The sequence below is a fragment of the Pelophylax lessonae genome (assembly GCF_965119305.1).
Source record: "Pelophylax lessonae genome assembly, chromosome: 4".
NCBI classification, from domain to species: domain Eukaryota; kingdom Metazoa; phylum Chordata; class Amphibia; order Anura; family Ranidae; genus Pelophylax; species Pelophylax lessonae.
The window spans coordinates 475,510,535-475,530,309 of NC_138771.1; the positions used below are offsets into that span (position 1 = coordinate 475,510,535).

Consider the following 19,775-nt stretch of genomic DNA (forward strand, 5'->3'; position numbering starts at 1 on the left):
AGTTCAACATGGCACCTCATGGCAAAGAACTCTCTGAGGTTCTGAAAAAAATCAACAGGAGGATCAAGTGCTAGGGTGTTTTTGTGAACAGTCTGGTGCATGTATATACAGGAGAGGATCGCTGCAGTGCTTTATTACAATGAAAGTGCATGTCTTGCTGTGGAAATTGCTGCCTGGTTCAGAGGAATTTTCAATGGAGCAGCAAAGAGCTAACCTCTTCCAAAGTAGGAGTCTGCTTGCAGAGTAGGAGAAGCTTGTTGGTAGAGCCCCAAGGAAGCGGTAGGGAGCAAAGTTCAAGCAGGAAGAGAGAGAGCTTTCCATTTGGCGCATGTATACCAGGATGGTTTATTGTCGCTCTTCCAGGTACCAGGCCGTGATGATGCCCTGGCCACACACAGTGAATGTCTGGCTCTATGGGCATTGAGAGGAGCTGAGCACTTGGGATTGTGTGCAGAAGGTTCCGAAAGATGATCAATGTAGGGCTTGAAGTTGATGTAACCATTGCTCGACCTGCAGTAAATATGTCATTCAGGTGCTGGAGAATGCTGTGCGCCTGCATCTGGATGCGGTTCATAGGAAGCTGAGCAAAAAGGCTACTGAATCCTATGTGCTGTCTGGAAAAAGGAAAACAGATGAGCCGCTGTGCTTGTTTTGCTCCTCATTTGCTGTTGTGCTTTATGGATTGATCTACAATTCGACTACTAAAAAAACGGAATTACAGACTGAACTGTTACCCATGGCAGGGGACAGCTCATGCCTGGAAATTCCAAATTACTATTACTTCAGATCTGCAAAGAGGATCCTCTGCCTCTGCTCCTAAATTTCTGGATCTGCTGAGAAATAAAATGTTGCTCCTACTGTAGTAAAATTCTTGTGGAGGAGACCCTTTGCCAGTGTATCTAAAATTTTTGGATATATGGTCATTGTTGTTTCAAGAACTGAACTGTTGCCCAAAGTAGGGGGCAACTCCTCACCTGAAACCCTACAGCATTTGAGTCTAGTGGGGAAGGGAATACTCTACACTTACACCTGCATTTCTGGAGTTATGAAGAAAGAGTAAAACAAGGGTTGCGGGTAAATGTTTCCATTTTTCGCAAGGTTGTACATTTTGCGGTTTCTTTCAACAACATTAGGCCTTTGCAATTTGGCTTTGCAGAGCCAATGGTCAGAATGTGAATATACACTATATTGTCAAAAGTATTGGGACACCTGCCTTTACACACACATGAACTTTAATGGCATCCCAGTCTTAGTATGTAGGGGTCAATATTGAGTTGGCCCACTCTTTGCAGCTTTACCAGCTTCAACTCTTCTGAGAAGGCTCTCCATAAGGTTTAGGTGTGTGTCTAAGGGAATGTTTGACCATTCTTCCAGAAGCGCATTTGTGAGGTCAGGCACTGATGTTGGAGGAGAAGGCCTGGCTTCCAGTCTCCACTCTTATTCATCCCAAAGGTGTTCTATTGAGTTGAGGTCATGACTCTAAAGACCAGTCAATTTCCTCCACCCCAAATTTGCTTATCCATGTTTTTTTGGACCTTGCTTTATGCACTGGTCCAAATCATTTGGTGAAGGGGGATTATGGTGTGGGGTTGTTTTTTAATGGTTGGGCTTAGCCCCTTTGTTGCAGTGAAGGGAATTATTAAGACTAGATTGTCCAAGCGTGTGTATATGTTTATGTGTAAAATTATTGCCGGAAAAAAATTTAAAACCTAATTTGGCCTTTTTATGACATGATGCCAGTCTCCCATCTTGTTATATAAAGATTTTGTACTTGAACACTTTGTATTGTTTACAAAATAACAACACTTTATTACATGGAAATGCCACATATATTTTGTCACTTTCCATGAGGACAGGGCCTAATTTTGGAGGGGGTGGATGCAGCACCCTCCTAGGAGGTTGCTGGGATGTTAGGCAAATTTAGTTATTTTTGGCTCCTCTGTAATAACTGGAGCAGTTGTTGATTGTGTTTGGTTGTTCTGTTTTTTACAGTGTGTAGGTTTGATTGTTTCCTCCTATATTCCAGAGGATTTTAGAGGGCTGGATAGACAAATAAATAAACAAATATGTATGGGACTTCAGCCAATCCCTAAGAAGGTGTGCCCAGTTGGTGGATGAAGAGCACATAATTAATCTGAGACCCGGAGCAGCCCTGGCTAGTCCTGGGTCTAATACTGCAGGAGGAGTTCCCAGTCTGAGTGGCTCTGTCCCTCTGGGCAGATTGCTGGAGTTTGCTGTATGCTCATTGAGGTTCAGCTGTGGCATAGCTGGGGGGTCTACTTCTAAAATCCTTTTCTGAAGCTAATCAAGGGATTTTGCCTAAGGATCTTGTCTGGAGAGCTCACTGAAGAGTGCCCGGTGGAAGTTGGAAAGAATCTGGCTGTTCTGTGGCATTGTGGTGTTAACCGCTCCCTTACTGAAGGGTGTCCAGGGGATACATGAAGGAGGCATCTGGTGATCCTGTGATATTGTGAGTACTGTCCTGAGCCTAGTGAGCCTACTGACCTGACCTGAGTCCTAGTGACTGTGTGCTGTTTGCTTTGAATGGAAGGGCAAGTGGTAGCTCTAACTGAAAAAGCTTTTAAAAGTTCTGGCCATCTTCCTTTGCTCCTGCATAAAGACTGTTCAGGGAGGCTTAGCAAAGTGAAGTGTCCTCCTGCTATTATTCAGTAGTTCTGGAGTATCCCATATCACTCTACACCCTCTCCAAATTCTTCAGAAATAAAAATGACACCCTTAGACTGATTAATCATCTGGAATGAATGAACTGTTGCTGTTTGCCTGCCTCTGCACTAATCTTGGGAAGAACCAGGTAAATTACAGTGGTTCGAAGCACTACAGTGGGGGAAGCACTACAGTGGGTACGGAAAGTATTCAGACCCCCTTAAATTTTTCACTCTTTGTTATATTGCAGCCATTTGCTAAAATCATTTAAGTTCATTCTTCTTCCTCATGAATGTACACACAGCAACCCATACTGACAGAAAAACATAGAATTGTTGACAGATTTATTAAAAAAGAAAAACTGAAATATCACATGGTCCTAAGTATTTAGACCCTTTGCTCAGTATTTAGTAGAAGCCCCCTTTTGATCTAATACAGCCAGGAGTCTTTTTGGGAAAGATGCAACAAGTCTTTCACACCTGGATTTGGGGATCCTCTGCCATTCCTCCTTGCAGATCCTCTCCAGTTCTGTCAGGTTGGATGGTAAACGTTGGTGGACAGCCATTTTTAGGTCTCTCCAGAGATGCTCAATTGGGTTTAAGTCAAGGCTCTGGCTGGGCCATTCAAGAACAGTCACGGAGTTGTTGTGAAGCCACTCCTTCGTTATTTTAGCTGTGTGCTTAGGGTCATTGTCTTGTTGGAAGGTAAACCTTCGGCCCAGTCTGAGGTCCAGAGCACTCTGGAGAAGGTTTTTGTCCAGGATATCCCTGTACTTGGCCGCATTCATCTTTCCCTCGATTGCAACAAGTCGTCCTGTCCCTGCAGCTGAAAAACACCCCCACAGAATGATGCTGCCACCACCATGCTTCATTGTTGGGACTGTATTGGACAGGTGATGAGCAGTGCCTGGTTTTCTCCACACATACCGCTTAGAATTAAGGCCAAAAAGTTCTATTTTGGTCTCATCAGACCACAGAATCTTATTTCTCACCATCTTGAAATCCTTTAGGTGTTTTTTAGCAAACTCCATGCGGGCTTTCATGTGTCTTACACTGAGGAGAGGCTTCCGTCGGGCCACTCTGCCATAAAGCCCCGACTGGTGGAGGGCTGCAGTGATGGTTGACTTTCTACAACTTTCTCCCATCTCCTGACTGCATCTCTGGAGCTCAGCCACAGTGATCTTTGGGTTCTTCTTTACCTCTCTCACCAAGGCTCTTCTCCCCCGATAGCTCAGTTTGGCCAGGCGGCCAGTTCTAGGAAGGGTTCTGGTTGTCCCAAACGTCTTTCATTTGAGGATTATGGAGGCCACTGTGCTCTTAGGAACCTTAAGTGCAGCAGAAATCTTTTTGTAACCTTGGCCAGATCTGTGCCTTGCCACAATTCTGTCTCTGAGCTCTTCAGGCAGTTCCTTTGACCTCATGATTCTCATTTGCTCTGACATGCCTTGTGATCTGGAAGGTCTTATATAGACAGGTGTGTGGCTTTCCTAATCAAGTCCAATCAGTATAATCAAACACAGCTGGACTCAAATGAAGGTGTAGAACCATCTCAAGGATGATCAGAAGAAATGGAAAGCACCTGAGTTAAATATATGAGTGTCACAGCAAAGGGTCTGAATACTTAGGACCATGTGATATTTCAGTTTTTCTTTTTTAATAAATCTGCAACAATGTCAACAATTCTGTGTTTTTCTGTCAGTATGGGGTGCTATGTGTATATTCATGAGGAAGAAGAATGAACTTAAATGATTTTAGCAAATGGCTGCAATATAACAAAGAGTGAAAAATTTAAGGGGGTCTGAATATTTTCCGTACCCACTGTACATGCTGTGCTCTGCCCCTCCACTGGAGTGCCAGACTGTGGAGGGTCCTGACATCCCACTGTCATCTGAATCTGGTTCAAAGGAGTGAAGAATCTAGTGCACCCCTATAACCCACAGGATAAGTATGGGCAAAAGAGTTTTGGCCATACTTTTCCTTTAAGACCTGAATTTATTTAAGAGCTGCAACTGTTTTGTGTGTTCCATATGTATACAGTGCCTTGCGAAAGTATTCGGCCCCCTTTAACTTTGCAACCTTTTGCCACATTTCAGGCTTCAAACATAAAGATATAAAACTGTAATTTTTTGTGAAGAATCAACAACAAGTGGGACACAATCATGAAGTGGAACGAAATGTATTGGATATTTCAAACTTTAACAAATAAAAAAACGAAAAATTGGGCGTGCAAAATTATTCAGCCCCCTTAAGTTAACCACTTCAATACAGGGCACTTTCACCCCCTTCCTGCCCAGGCCAATTTTCCCCTTTTAGCGTTGTTGCATTTTGAATGACAATTGCGTGGTCATACAACACTGTACCTACACCAAATTTATGTCATTTTCCCCCCACAAATAGAGCTTTCTTTTGGTGGTATTTGATCACCTCTGGGTTTTTTCCTTTTTGCTAAACAAATAATAAAACACCGAAAAGTTTGAAAAAAAAAAAAGTTTTTTTGTTTATGTTATACAATTTTGTAAATAAATAAGTTTTTTCCTGCACTGATGAGCACTGATGAGACTGCACTGACAGGCACTGATGGGGAGGCACTGATGGGGTGGCACTGATAGGCGGCACTGATAGGCACTGATATGTGGCACTGATAGGTAGCACTGATATGCAGCATTGAAGGGCACTGATAGGCGGCACTGCTGGGCACTGATAGGCGGCATTGATGGGCACTAATAGGTGGCACTGATAGGTGGCACTGATGGGCATTAATGGGCACTGATAGGCGGCACTGGTGGGCACTGATGGGCACTGATAGGCGGCACTGATCGACACCGATGGGTGGCACTGATCGGCACTAATGGGCACTGATAGGCGACACTGGTGGGCAATAATGGACACTGGTGGGTGACACTGATAGATGGCAATGATGGGCACTGGTGGGCAGCACTGATAGGGAGGGGACTGGCGGGCAGCACTGATGGGGAGGGTAATGGGGGGCTCCCTGAGCCCTGATTGCCATCCCCGGTGGCCATAGTGGGCATCCCTGGGGTCATGGTGGGCATCCCTGGGGTCATGGGTGGGCATCCCTGGTGGTTCTAGTGGCACCCCCCCCGAGGGTCTGCACTGGTAATCAATGATCTGATTACCAGTGCCCACCCCCCCCCCCCTGTCAGGGGAGCCCCCCTGTCAGGCACGAACTAAGGAAAGCCGATCAATGGCTCTTCCTGTTTACTATGTGACCAGCCTTGATTGGACACAGCTGGTCACAAGGTAAAGAGTAGTCAGTAGGCTCTTTACCGAGATCGGAGATGCAGGGAGTCAGGCTGACACCTCGCATCACCGATCGCCGCTCTGCGCGCCCCCCCTGCGCGCACGCGCATATGACGTCCGGTCAGGATAATACAACCACAATCCCACCGTCAATTTGCTATAGGGCGGGCGGGATGTGGTTAATACTTTGTAGCGCCACCTTTTGCTGCGATTACAGCTGTAAGTTGCTTGGGGTATGTCTCTATCAGTTTTGCACATCGAGAGACCGAAATTTTTGCCCATTCCTCCTTGCAAAACAGCTCGAGCTCAGTGAGGTTGGATGGAGAGCGTTTGTAAACAGCAGTTTTCAGTTCTTTCCACAGATTCTCTATTGGATTCAGGTCTGGACTTTGACTTGGCAATTCTAACACCTGGATATGTTTATTTGTGAACCATTCCATTGTAGATTTTGCTTTATGTTTTGGATCATTGTCTTGTTGGAAGACAAATCTCCATCCCAGTCTCAGGTCTTTTGCAAACTCCATCAAGTTTTCTTCCAGAATGGTCCTGTATTTGGCTCCATCCACCTTCAATTTTAACCATCTTCCCTGTCCCTGCTGGAGAAAAGCAGGCCCAAACCATGATGCTGCCACCACCATGTTTGACAGTGGGGATGGTGTGTTCATTGCGATGAGCTGTGTTGCTTTTACGCCAAACATAACGTTTTGCATTGTTGCCAAAAAGTTTGATTTTGGTTTCATCTGACCAGAGCACCTTCTTCCACATGTTTGGTGTGTCTCCCAGGTGGCTTGTGGCAAACTTTAACCAACACTTTTTATGGATATCTTTAAGAAATGGCTTTCTTCTTGCCACTATTCCATAAAGGCCAGATTTGTGCAGTATACAACTGATTGTTGTACTATGGACAGAGTCTCCCACCTCAGCTATAGATCTCTGCAGTTCATCCAGAGTGATCATGGGCCTCTTGGCTGCATCTCTGATCAGTCTTCTCCTTGTATGAGCTGAAGGTTTAGAGGGACGGCCAGGTCTTTGTAGATTTGCAGTGGTCTGATACTCCTTCCATTTCAATATTATCGCTTGCACAGTGCTCCTTGGGATGTTTAAAGCTTGGGAAATCTTTTTTTATCCAAATCCAGCTTTAAACTTCTCCACAACAGTATCTCGGACCTGCCTGGTGTGTTCCTTGTTCTTCATGATGTTCTCTGCGCTTTAAAACGGACCTCTGAGACTATCACAGTGCAGGTGAATTTATACGGAGACTTGATTACACACAGGTGGATTCTATTTATCATCATTAGTCATTTAGGTCAACATTGGATCATTCAGAGATCCTCACTGAACTTCTGGAGAGAGTTTGCTGCACTGAAAGTAAAGGGGCTGAATAATTTTGCACGCCCAATTTTTCAGTTTTTTACTTGTTAACAAAGTTTGAAATATCCAATAAATTTCGTTCCACTTCATGATTGTGTCCCACTTGTTGATTCTTTGCAAAAAATTACAGTTTTATATCTTTATGTTTGAAGCCTGAAATGTGGCAAAAGGTCACAAAGTTCAAGGGGGCCGAATACTTTCGCAAAGCACTGTATATATATATATATATATTAATAATAGATTTTTATCGCAACTGCTGGACTTGTGCAATAGCTATTTTATTGCTAGAACGAACATTCACACTATGCATGCTATATCACAACACAGTTTATAGTACTGACTACATTTTGTAAACATTGATTTAGTAACAAAATGGCTGCTTCCTCTCTGGGTAGGCAAAAGGTTGAAACGCTGACAGCAGTAAGTCAACAATCACCTTTTTAGGTCTTTCACTCTATGGCTAAGCCATGCATACACATATTTACTCATTTACTGCATTTAGTGCAGATCTTACAACAAAAAAGTGTCAATACATATGAAATTTATCACAAAAAAACATAAAATTCTAATTCAGTTTAAGTTTTAGTTTTTCCTTTTCCTTGGATTTTAAATTATCAGCAGTACAACCTTTGAAAACATTAAATGTCACTCAATTAAATAATCAATAAAAATACATTTTTAAAATACCCAAATATACATTGATGGAAAACTAGATGTTTCTCATCATTTAAAATATCCCCATATAAATGCATTCCAGCTTCCTACAATAACATCAATATACTGCATATTATAACATTCAATGGCCTCTTGTGTTCCATTGATTCTGAACCAAAAAGCAGTTTGTCATTTAGCTCATCAGTTATCATCAAGATTCAAGAAAAGGACTTTTCACTAGAATATAATGTTCTTCCTCCAGAACTTTCAATAATCAATATTATGTTCTATACTCTCCTTAATCAATATCAATAGTTCACATATACATTCATATTCTTTTGTATTTTTATGTACTGTATTTTGTATATTTGATTATGGTCATTTTCACAAGCAGATTTGAAGTGTATTATTTTCACTCTTTTACAGCTTTTTTATTCCAGACATCAGTCATTTGATGGATACAAGAGCAGGCAAAAAAGTCTTTCAAAACAATAAAAGTTTTTCTGAGGGCCATAATTTTTTCATTTTCCTTTGTTTTAAAATGAATGTTGTAATGTTAAAATTATAAACATGGTCATGCTGTAAAATACCAATACATTTTAAGGTTATTGGATATATTACAGCTGGTGAACAGAGTGAAAATGGATATGACACAATCATTTAAGTACCTGTGATAATAGTAATAATATCAATAATAATAATAATAATAATTTACCATTTTATAATAAACCATGAGACAAAAATAAGAAAAATCACACGGGCTAAAAAAAAACACCAAGAATTCAATGGACTATAATAATACTTGGCTAATTTATGTATTAACAGTTATGTTGGGTAAGCTGTGTTATAAAGTTCCTGCTGTTGCACATTCACTTGCCCTATCATTGAAAAAAACATTAAATTAAAGTTCAATTAAAGAAAACCACCCAAAAGAAAAAATATTTTACAGTTTTTGGGGCTATAAAAATATTGTTTCTGTATTCAAAAACTACTCTACAGCTTGATGCTAATTATAAATACAAGTTTCTACAAACTTATGGTACACAACGGCATTTTTGTTTTGATCTAATGTTGGTTTTACCTGCATATCACATCGTGCAATAAAGCCTTTATCCTCTATATCACAAATCTGAAAAAACTCATGTGCCTTTCCGAGCATAGTCTGTTGTCCCGAGTCATATCCTTGTGCCCATTTCAGATTGTCTTTTTGGGTTTGTCTTGCCAATCGCCTTTGTTTCCCTTGAAGTGTTGAAGAATTCTCAAGAGCGGCCATTACCAAATGTACCGATTAGTGGAAGCCTTAAACTCTGGTCCACAACCTAGATGTTAAAGGTAGGGAAAAAAAGAAAGTGCATTAGAGTCTCACAGTGATGCTTCTGATCATCTCTTAGCAACCGGCTCTTTAATTAGCCACGAAAGCCAGGGAAAAAAAAAGAAAAGGGTTTTTGAAAAACCCTGTCTCACTCTGCTCCTTTAATAAACTGGACTGGAACATAAAGCAAACACAGGAGTACAGAGGACAGAAGAAAGCAGAATAATTACCCCCTGTACAACATGAGAACATGCAAACAGGTGGTACTAAAGGCTATGATCTTGAAACATATTATGCGTTTATAAACTGCATACAATCAATACAACCTTTAACATCACAGAATAATTACTGTTAAAACAAGTCTTACTTGTGTATAGTTTAAGGCAGATGCAAACTTCCCAAAAACTAACCAGTGGCATGTTTACCTATGCCTCTGAAGCTCATTAAAGGCTATTTTTTTTTTTTTTTTTGGATTAAGTGGTAAAGGGTTAGAACCCTTTCAAGAGATAAATAGCGGAGGATAGTAAAAAAAAAACCAAAGAAATTCTTTAAATATATCAACAGCAAAAAAACTAGGGCAGAGCATATTGCACACATAATTAACGATGATGGGAAGATGGTTACAGAGGACACTGAAAAAGCAACCGTGCTGAATGCTTTTTTCTCATCAGTCTTTACACAGGAAACGGAGGGGTACACTGACCATGACTGTATGGTTAGTAGTAATACACAGGACTTGCCACTATGGCTAACAGAGGGTGAAATCAGGGAAAGGCTGGATAAACTTAACACAAACAAATCACCAGGTCCGGATGGCGTACATCCGAGAGTACTCAAGGAACTCAGTAAAGTTATATCGAGACCACTGTTCCTGATCTTTGCTGACAGTATTAGGACAGGAGATGTACCAGGGGATTGGAAGAAAGCAAACGTGATTCCGATATTCAAAAAGGGCCAGAGGCATATCCCGGGAAATTATAGGCCTGTCAGTTTGACATCAATAGTATGTAAACTTCTGGAGGGGATGATAAGGGACTATATCGTAGATTTTGCTAAAGACAACAACATCATCAGCAGTAATCAGCACGGGTTTACAAATGGGCGTTCTTGTCAAACCAATCTCTTAACATTCTACGAGGAGGTGAGCTGTGAGCTAGATAGGGGGAGACCAGTGGATGTGGTGTACTTGGATTTCGCTAAGGCGTTTGATACAGTTCCCCACAAGCGCTTGATTTATAAAATAAGGTCTGCAGGTATCGACAGCAGGGTTTGCTCTTGGATACGGAATTGGCTTAAAGGGCGTGTCCAAAGGGTGGTAATAAACAGCGCATACTCAGACTGGTCTGAGGTTGTAAGCGAGGTGCCCCAGGGCTCAGTCCTGGGACCAACCTTGTTCAATTTATTCATAAATAAAATTGAGGTCGGGATCAGTAGTTCGATATCAGTTTTTGCAGATGACACAAAATTGGCCAGGGCAATAACTGCACAGCATGAAGCAGATATCCTACAGAATGACCTGGACAAAATTACAGAGTGGGCAACGACATGGCAAATGAGGTTTAACGTGGAGAAGTGTAAGGTTTTGCACTTGGGGACTAAAAACATAAAAACACAATACACGTTAGGAGGGGAACCCTTGGGGGAATCAAAAATGGAGAAGGATCTGGGAGTCTTGGTTGATGATAGATTAGGCAACAGCATGCAATGTCAAGCGGCAGCTGCCAAAGCCAGCAGAATATTAGCATGCATAAAGAAAGGGATGTATTCCAGAGATAAGACTAAAATCCTTCCACTTTATAAAACTCTGGTCCGACCGCATCTGGAGTATTCTGTCCAGTTCTGGTCGCCAGTCCTGAGGAGGGATGTGTTGGAGCTGGAGAGAGTCCAGAGAAGGGCAACTAAACTAATTAGGGGATTGGAGGACCTTGACTATGAAGAGCGTCTACAATCGCTCGATTTATTCTCCCTGGAGAAGAGACGTCTGAGGGGGGACATGATAGCCATTTATAAATATCTTAATGGGGATCCCAGCTTAGAAAAAAAGCTGTTCATTCGAAGGGATTGCATGAGGACTCGAGGGCATACAATGCGATTAGAGGAGAAGCGTTTTAACCTCAGGCAACGTGGGGGGTTCTTTACTGTTAGGGCTACAAGATTGTGGAATTCTCTACCACAAGAGGTGGTTTCTGCAGGTAGTATGGTGGCTTTCAAAAGACTCTTAGACTTACATCTCAAGGATCAGAACATTCAGGGGTATGTGAGATGATTACAGCCACACACACCTACACAGGTTGAACTGGATAGACTATTGTCTTTATTCAACCTCACCTACTATGTAACTATGTAACCTCTGCTTTAATGCCTCAGAGATTTCCTCTCACATTGCTTTGTTTATCTGGGACAAGAAAACTCTAGTAGGACACAATAATAGAAAATCTGCCGAGAGTCCAACCATTCCCTACAAAAATTAAAGGTTCTGGGCTCAAATATGCTTTGTTTTCCACACTTTAAAGTCTATTCCTCTGATGCCCAACACATGACCACCACTGATGTAGGGCACCAAGTAAAAAATGCTTTAATTTCTACTGTGTGTGGCCCGCTGAGTGTCGGGCAACAACTAAACAAGCACTAAGCACTGAGACACAAGCAAAAGAGCATTTACCTAAGTCAGGTTTCGTTCTGGAACACAGTCCTACACAGTCCTACCAGAGTCAAGAATTTCTATGTGGAAAAAACACCATTTGCAAACCTATGTCTTGTTAACAAATGTTAACTGAACAATTTTTAAGCAGAACTCCAGCCAAAAAACAAGATAAAAATTAACAGCCCATTGGATATAATTTTGCCCCTGTAGAAATCATTAGCAAGACCTCATCTGGAAAATGCAGTTCAGTTTTGGGCACCAGTTCTCAAAAAGGATATCGGGGAACTGGAGAAAGTGTAGAGAAGGGCAACCAAACGGATAAGAGGCATGGAGGAGCTCAGCTATAAGGAAAGATTAGAGGAACTGAATTTATTCTCTTTTTAGAAGAGGGGATTACTGGGGGATCTGATTAACATGTATAAATACATAAGGGGTCCATATAGTGAACTTGGTGTTGAGTTTTTCAATTTAAAGGTCATCACAGAGGACAAGGGGGTACTCTTTACTACTCTTTACGTCTAGAGGAAAAGATATTTCGTCTCCAAATATGGAAAGGTTTCTTCACAGTAAGAGCTGTGAAAATGTGGAATAGACTCCCTCCAGAGGTGGTTCTGGCCAGTTCACTAGATTGCTTTAAAAAAAAGCCTGGATTCTTTCCTAGGTGCAAATAATATAACTGGGTACTAATATTCAGAGGTAAAGCTGATCCAGGGAATATCAGATTGCCTCTCAGGGGATCAGGAAGGAATTTTTCCCCTGCTGTAGCAAATTGGATAATGCTTTGCTGGGGTTGTTTCACCTTCCTCTGGATCAACTGCGGTTATAGGATTGTGTATATGGGATTGTATGGTTGTGTTTTCTTTAGTGTTTTTTGTTTTTTATTGGTTGAGCCAGATGGACTTGTGTCTTTTTTTTAACCTGACTAACTATGTAATTATGTAAAATTGGGAAATAAAATAGTAAAACCAGGTTTTGCTGCAATATTCATTTTCAATCCAGAGACTTCTCTGCAAAACATTCAGTATGTTGTTAAATGTTCTCAGTCTGACGGCATCTTTCAAACAACTTCCTCTGAGCCCAAGTCATCCTGGACCCGCCCCAGGCTGTGATTGGACAGTGAAAGGAGAAGCACCAATGTGATGAGCTTATCTCTTTATTAATGTATTTTCTCTTTCTGTTAGCATGCTTCTTGTCAGCATATGAACCAATTGGCACTTTGTACTGGTTCTTTCTTCCACACTCCAGCCCTACTGTACAGGAATTACAAGGGATTGATAACAGGTCAAATCAGGAAACCTACACTGCTTCCATTGAAAAAATACATTTAGTGATTTTTTATTATTTACAAAGCTGTGGTTAGTAAAACTACCCCCACAGGAGCCACTTGGTAGATTGGGTTCTCTGCTCTTCTGCCTCGATTCTGAGAACAACCTCAGCCCCACTGACACACCTGGTTAAGCAAATGGATACTGCTCTGCTACTGAGAGCACAAAAATAGATACCCTGCACACACAAAAAGATCATTATCAAAAAACAAACATCAGAGTGGCTAGTGGTAAATGAACCTAATATATTGTCACAATAGCAGTACACAAAAAGAACACTCTAAACATGATAAGCAGATAATGAATTGGCGAGCAACCAGACCTGAGCAAAATGAAAGTTGTTCTAAAGGCAGAATGTTTTTTTATCTTAATCAAATCTATGCATTAAGATAAAAAAGAGTGGCTCAGCTCAGGTGCCCCCATAGCAAGCTGCTTGCTGTGGGGGCACTCAGCAGAAGGTAGGGGCCATGACAACCAGTGAGGGATCGGAGAAGAGATGGATCTGGGTTGCTCTGTACAAAACCACTGCACAGAGCAGGTAAGTATAACATGTCTGCTATTTTTAAACAAAAAAACAATACTTAATATCACTTTAAAGAATGGTACAGTCAAACTATACTGGTGATACAGGGTGTCCTTGCAAAAAAGGTTGATTTTATTATTTGCAACTCATTCTTAAGCTTGGAACTTTGACAGCAGAAGCTGGCTTGCTTTAAATTAACAAGATGGATGTTCTCAATTATTTTTCTTACTTGTTGCTGGGTGACTAAAGCACAGCAAAATATAACTTTTTCAGTATTACTGATGCTTGAACTAAACAGCACTATTCTTGCCTGACATTTAAATGTTATTACTATGAAACATTTAGAAGACTCATTTACACCAAACAATAATGTGATCTCAAAATGGACACTCTTAATAAGAATTGGGAGAGTTGCTATAGAGAAGTTGCACGCCGTATCTAGCTCTCCCTTGGTTATCAGAGAACTATATTTTTTGTTCAGATCTCCTGAACCTTGATACAGATTCTTTTTTTTATTAGTAACTAGAAAAATACCCTTTTCCCAATTTTCTACATTAGATTTTTAATTACCATACAATTATTTGCTGCTTAGAAACTGCAGCTTGCAGCAGCTTTCTTGCCACCATTTTCTGTCTTTTATGAAAAATAAAGGGTTCCTCCAATTTTACAATTAAACATTCCTTTTTGTTTTGGAAAAAAACAACTAAAAACATGGAATTACAGAATTTGCAGAGAATTTAACTGTATTCATTTTTGAAATCTGAATTTAAAACGTTAATTAAAATGTGTTTTTCAATAGCCAGAAATAATATACATGTAGTTTGTGTGCACCAATTGCCTTTGTAAGTCCAGTTATTACTTTGTAAAAGTAGAAGTGACATTATCACTGTGCTGGGCAGAGAGAAGAGCTGTGCAAGAGACCCCACAGGTCCACCATCTACATGCTGGGATGGATACATAACCTGTCACCCTGCACAAGTACAGATAGCAATGGTTGGCATTTATTTATTACAGCTCTAGCACATAGGTAAAGGTTCACTCTGGATTACTGCACAGACCTGGGAGAAACACATAAAGCACACCAGGATTCAAGTAAGAATACATATGACTCATGTATGTAAGCCAATATTTGCTTATCCGGGAGTTCTGTTTTAAAGCCCAATTAAATAAGCTCAACAAATTTAAGGTGCATCAAAAGAAAAGGTGTTCTATGCCTTGTTTAAAAGGCAGCCATAGTATGAGTAAACATCTTTCTTACAAAAGAAAAAATGTTTCATACAAGGATGCTAAAGAGAAAGACCCTTGTGTGGAAGAAATGGTCTTTCTCCAGAACTCCAAAATGCCACTCTGCTGAATCCGATTACATCTCCGCAAAGCTCTGTGCTGATTGGAGAGCTCTAGTTCTTGACCCACGTGGGTTTTACTGGACCTCTGCTGAGAGACCACTGCTTCCTCACAATAACACAATTTTACTATTCATTTTAATTTTAACAGCAGGAAGAAAACTACTGTACCATATAATAACTCTATCAGGACCCAAATCTGAACCCAGGACCTCTGCTACATCTGGCAGTAGTTGCCTTACTAAGATAACTGAGATGCTGGACAGTTCCCTGCCTGATTCCTTGGACAACCTTACTTTCCATCCTATTTCTGGTGAATCTTGAACTCCTTAGATTAATTTCTTTTTGAAGCAACGCCTTTGCGCTTCTTATTTACCAGATTATTGTTCTTTTTTTTTTTTTTTTAATTGTCATTTTTATTGAGTTTTAGTATTCAATAGGTTTTTATTGAGTTTAAACAAAACAGTAAAATAGTAAAACATAGAAAAGGGGTAGCATACAGAAAAGTACCACGCACTACAACAGTGCTTGTCAATACAGGAATCAATTATTGGCAACAAAGAAGTCAATAATAAAAGTTTGACATCAAGATACATCAAGTCCCAAAACTAAGGTTCCTCAAAAGGAGGTACAGCTAAAGTCCAAAGGACCCGCCAAGCCCAATAACAGACCGGCAAGCAGAGGCCCCGCCCCACCCCAGACACCCCGAATGGGCACAAACTGTGTCTACGAAAGGGCGCAGCCTCCCCCAACCATCCTCCCCCATAAGAGGAAACCAATGGGCTCCCTCCAATGGCAAAATAATATATAGCAACCCAGACCCATATTTGGGGACCCAAACCGGAGCTCCGAAGTCAGAGCTGACAGCGTCGCTCCTGCAGCCAGACCCCCAAAGGAGCAAATAGACAAAGAGAAAAAAGACCAGAGAAAAGAAATGGAGAATAGTCCACACCACTATGGGCAGAGAAAGAGAAAGAACAAGAAAATAAAAGGGAGGAACAGAAGAAAAGGAAAAGAGTAATAAAGAAAAAGAGGCCAGGACAAAAGCAATATGAAGTAAAGTAAAGTAAAGTAATCCTCCCGCGCCGGACCCCAAGCCTCTCGGCCGCAACTACGGAGCCTGCAAATACTCTATCCAGGGGCTCCACACGCGGTCAAATCTATGCTGCCTATCCAAACGAATACTGGCCAACTTCTCATTAAGCATAATCCACGACATTTTAGTTTTCACCTGCAAGATATTAAGTCTAGGCGTTTTCCAAGCACGTGCTATAGTAATTTTTGCAGCCAGGAGAATAAAAAATATAAGGGAACGTATATTCTTGGGAATCTCAACTGGCATTTTTATTGAGTTTTAAATGTTAGATGGTATAACACAAGTTAGAACAGAAATTACAAAATAAATTGTACATAATGTAAGAAAAATATAAGGTTGGCTTATTAACAATAGACCAGTCAAGACAATACTGTGCAAGTCAAATTCACAAATACATAACGCATCATCTATATCTGTTGCATTGGACAATAAAAAGACAACGGTAATGAAGCACCTAATATCGGTATAAGACATCAATTCAACTACTGTACACATCATATAGTGTGCAACATGAGGGTATAATATATTAGGAAAATAACAGAATAACAAAGAATATCAGAGGGCTACACACCATCATAGGAAAAGCTGCTCAGGATACAACTTAATGTGAGGCAAGAGTATTGTCAGAAAGGGAGGGGGAACGGTCTGATTGACCATAGGATGAGGAATCCCAATACACTCAAATATGATCAAATAGGTCTAATAGGTCTTTTAATTTAGCTGTAAAATATTCTAAATTGAATAACAGCAGATCTCCAGTGGGGCGAAATTAGTCGTTTAGCAACCATCAGGATATATGTGACAAATTTTTCAGCATATTTAGGTAGGCGGGAAAAGGTAAGCCAAGTAAGCAGTGTAAAGGGTCTCATGCTAGAGATACATCTAGTTCTTGCTGCAACATCTGGAGCACTTGCAGTCAAAAAGGCTGAGTTAAAGCACATTGCCAAAATTTCGCACATTGCCAAGTGTATGTAGGACCTAGGGGGTTCTATACCAAAACATTAACACTTTAAAATTAGGTTCTTTATGTAACACACATAGAGATGACTTTGCAATCACTGTCCATATTTTGTCCAAGCATACAGGAGGAATGGGACATTGAAAAACAGATTCCCATTTTCTCATATAAAGATGTTGGTCCCTCTTTACTTGGATAGATTTATGTAGGAGTTTGTAAATAGTAGAAATCGGTTTCAATTGAGCCAGACCTTGACTAAAACCCATATGAATGCTGTGGGGCGCTCTAAAATCAGAGAAGGTTATATAGATAGAAGAAAATGCTTAAATTGCAATTAGGGGTACATCAAACCGGTTGGAAGCTTTTTTATGGACTACAATTCATGAAATGACCTCAATTTGAGAGTGACTGGATGCGACTGGATGAATAAAAGTGTTTAAGCTGAAATAGATTTGCATGTGCTCAAGGAAACACTGGGAAACAAGGAAGCAGTGGGAAAAGATTATTGTTCTCTGCTTCAGCAAACATCTTGCTCCTTGTGCTCCTGTTGAAGTTCATATCCTCACTACCACTCGTTGCCGACTTGTGGGTTCTTCCTCGACTATGTTTCTGCTTGATCGGAAACCTGCAACCACTTGTTATCAACGTTTGGCTTATTTACCAACTACGCTTCGGTTTGATCCCTGCCTGCTACATCTGTTATTGCACCCTGACTTGCTCAACTCCTGGTGGGGTGATCCTGAAATCCGTGCATACCGCCTTAATTCCTGAAATGTTGGAAAGACTCCTCTCTGCCAAAGTATTTACCAAACTAGGTTTATTGATATAACCTTATCTGCACTTGTCAAATGGAAAACTACTTTTAGAACCAGATATGGACATTTTGAGTCTTTGGTCAAGCCTTTTGGCCTTTGCAATGCTCCCGCAACTTTCCAACATTATATGAATTATGTCTTGCAGGACCTAATGTACCAGTTTGCTTTTGCATACTTGAATGGTAGCCTGAAGGGATGAGCATGGATCCTGACAAGCACTGGTGGATTGCCCTGCCCCTAGAAACGTAAAGGAAATACAACAATTTTTTGGATTTGACAATTTAAATAGAAAATTCTAAAGGAATAAGTTACTAGCACCAAACACACAGCTGACAAGGAAAGGGATACCCTTTGTGTGGACACCGGAGGTACAGGCTGCCTTTAGTAAACTGAAGACTCTTTCCACTTCTGCACCAATACTGATACATCCTGATCCTGACTGTCAGGGAAGACATACCCGTACAGGTGGAGGTTTGCGGCGCATATATATGCGAATGCGCAAGCCAGCAGCTGTTCAGGCAAAATTACATGGCTGTGGACCAGGGAATGTGCAAAGGTGAATGCACATGCCAGGCTCACTGACCAGGTATGTGACACTGACCTGCCATTTATTGTGGAAGCGGAAAGGCTCACACAGAAAGATACTGTCTGGAGAAGAGCACAATAATCTGGCAAACAGGAAGTGCAAAGGCATGGCTTAAATTGAAGCAAGGTGTTCAGGGTTCACTAGAAACAAGCTAGAAAGTAAGGTTGTCCAAGGGATCAGGCAGGGAGCTTTCCAGCACCTCAGGTGGTTCAACAAGAAGATCTCCTATCAGATATGGCAGAGGTCCTGGGTTCAGATCTGAGTCCTGGGAGACTCTTGTTAACCATTTTTCTACCTTAAATTCCACTTCCCTTGAATTTTCTGTGCATTTCTGCAAAATATCCTGCAATTAGCAGATATTTTGCGATCGGTAAAAGCTCTTAGGAAGTCGATTAGGAAAGCTCTAGAAGGGTAGCAAATAATTCTTAAAAGGCAGCTGATAATCCATTTAAATTGTTATTAAATACTAAACCAAAATTGTAATATTTTGCAGCTTACCAATCATTAGATGTTGTGATTGCATTCGTTTTCTTTTTTTTTAGGCTTTTTTACCTCTGCTTTTCGCTGGTGATCTAGCCAGTAGCACAAATCCTGTATTAGAGTGCCTCCACTCTGGATGAAGGAGAAACTGGGCACCGTTGGACAGCATCATCAATCTGGGCGGAGGGGAGTTTTAGATGTACTAAGAGATTTAAATACACTAAGAACGTGAAGCCAATTTCCAGCTTATACTTTATATGGCTTTACAGCAAACTTTTCTATCCTTTTAGGATAAAGGTTTTACATACATAAATAATAACTGATCATTGTAAGCAACCCTGTCATTGTCAAATAGTTTTTGTCTCATCCCTGTACCTGAAACATGTGCAAGAGGGCATGTTCTTTTGAAAAAGACCAGACGTATTATTAGCTGGTTTGACAGGTGAAAATAAAAGAAAGAAAACTTACCTAAGAATGGTAAACTGGAATATAATAAATGTTTGGTTTTGGGTTTAATACTGCTTTAAGAGATGATTTGCAGGATTAGCTGTGGTCTGGTATAGGTTATGACACCGAAATCATTATTGCTTTTTTTTGCTGCCTTAATAAATAACCTTGAGAATCCTACTAGCTCATTTGGTTAAGGGGTTACATTAATCTTCATTTTTATTTTTACAAATGACTCATAGATTATCAGCCCAGCATTCAAAAGTAAAGGTTATGTTGGTTTAAAGCTACATTATT

At 40.7% G+C, this 19,775-nt stretch overlaps 1 protein-coding gene across 2 annotated transcripts in view; it reads right to left on the reverse strand.

Annotated features, from left to right (window-relative positions):
• Window positions 1-19,775, reverse strand: part of CRACR2A (calcium release activated channel regulator 2A) — a 205,657-nt gene that overhangs the window by 99,856 nt on the left and 86,026 nt on the right. For both annotated transcript variants that reach the window (XM_082256108.1, XM_082256107.1), the window contains exon 2: window positions 9,031-9,268. In XM_082256108.1, coding sequence (XP_082112234.1) covers window positions 9,031-9,222 — 192 coding nt within the window. In that variant the 5' untranslated portion in view covers window positions 9,223-9,268. The remainder of the gene's footprint in view (window positions 1-9,030; window positions 9,269-19,775) is intronic.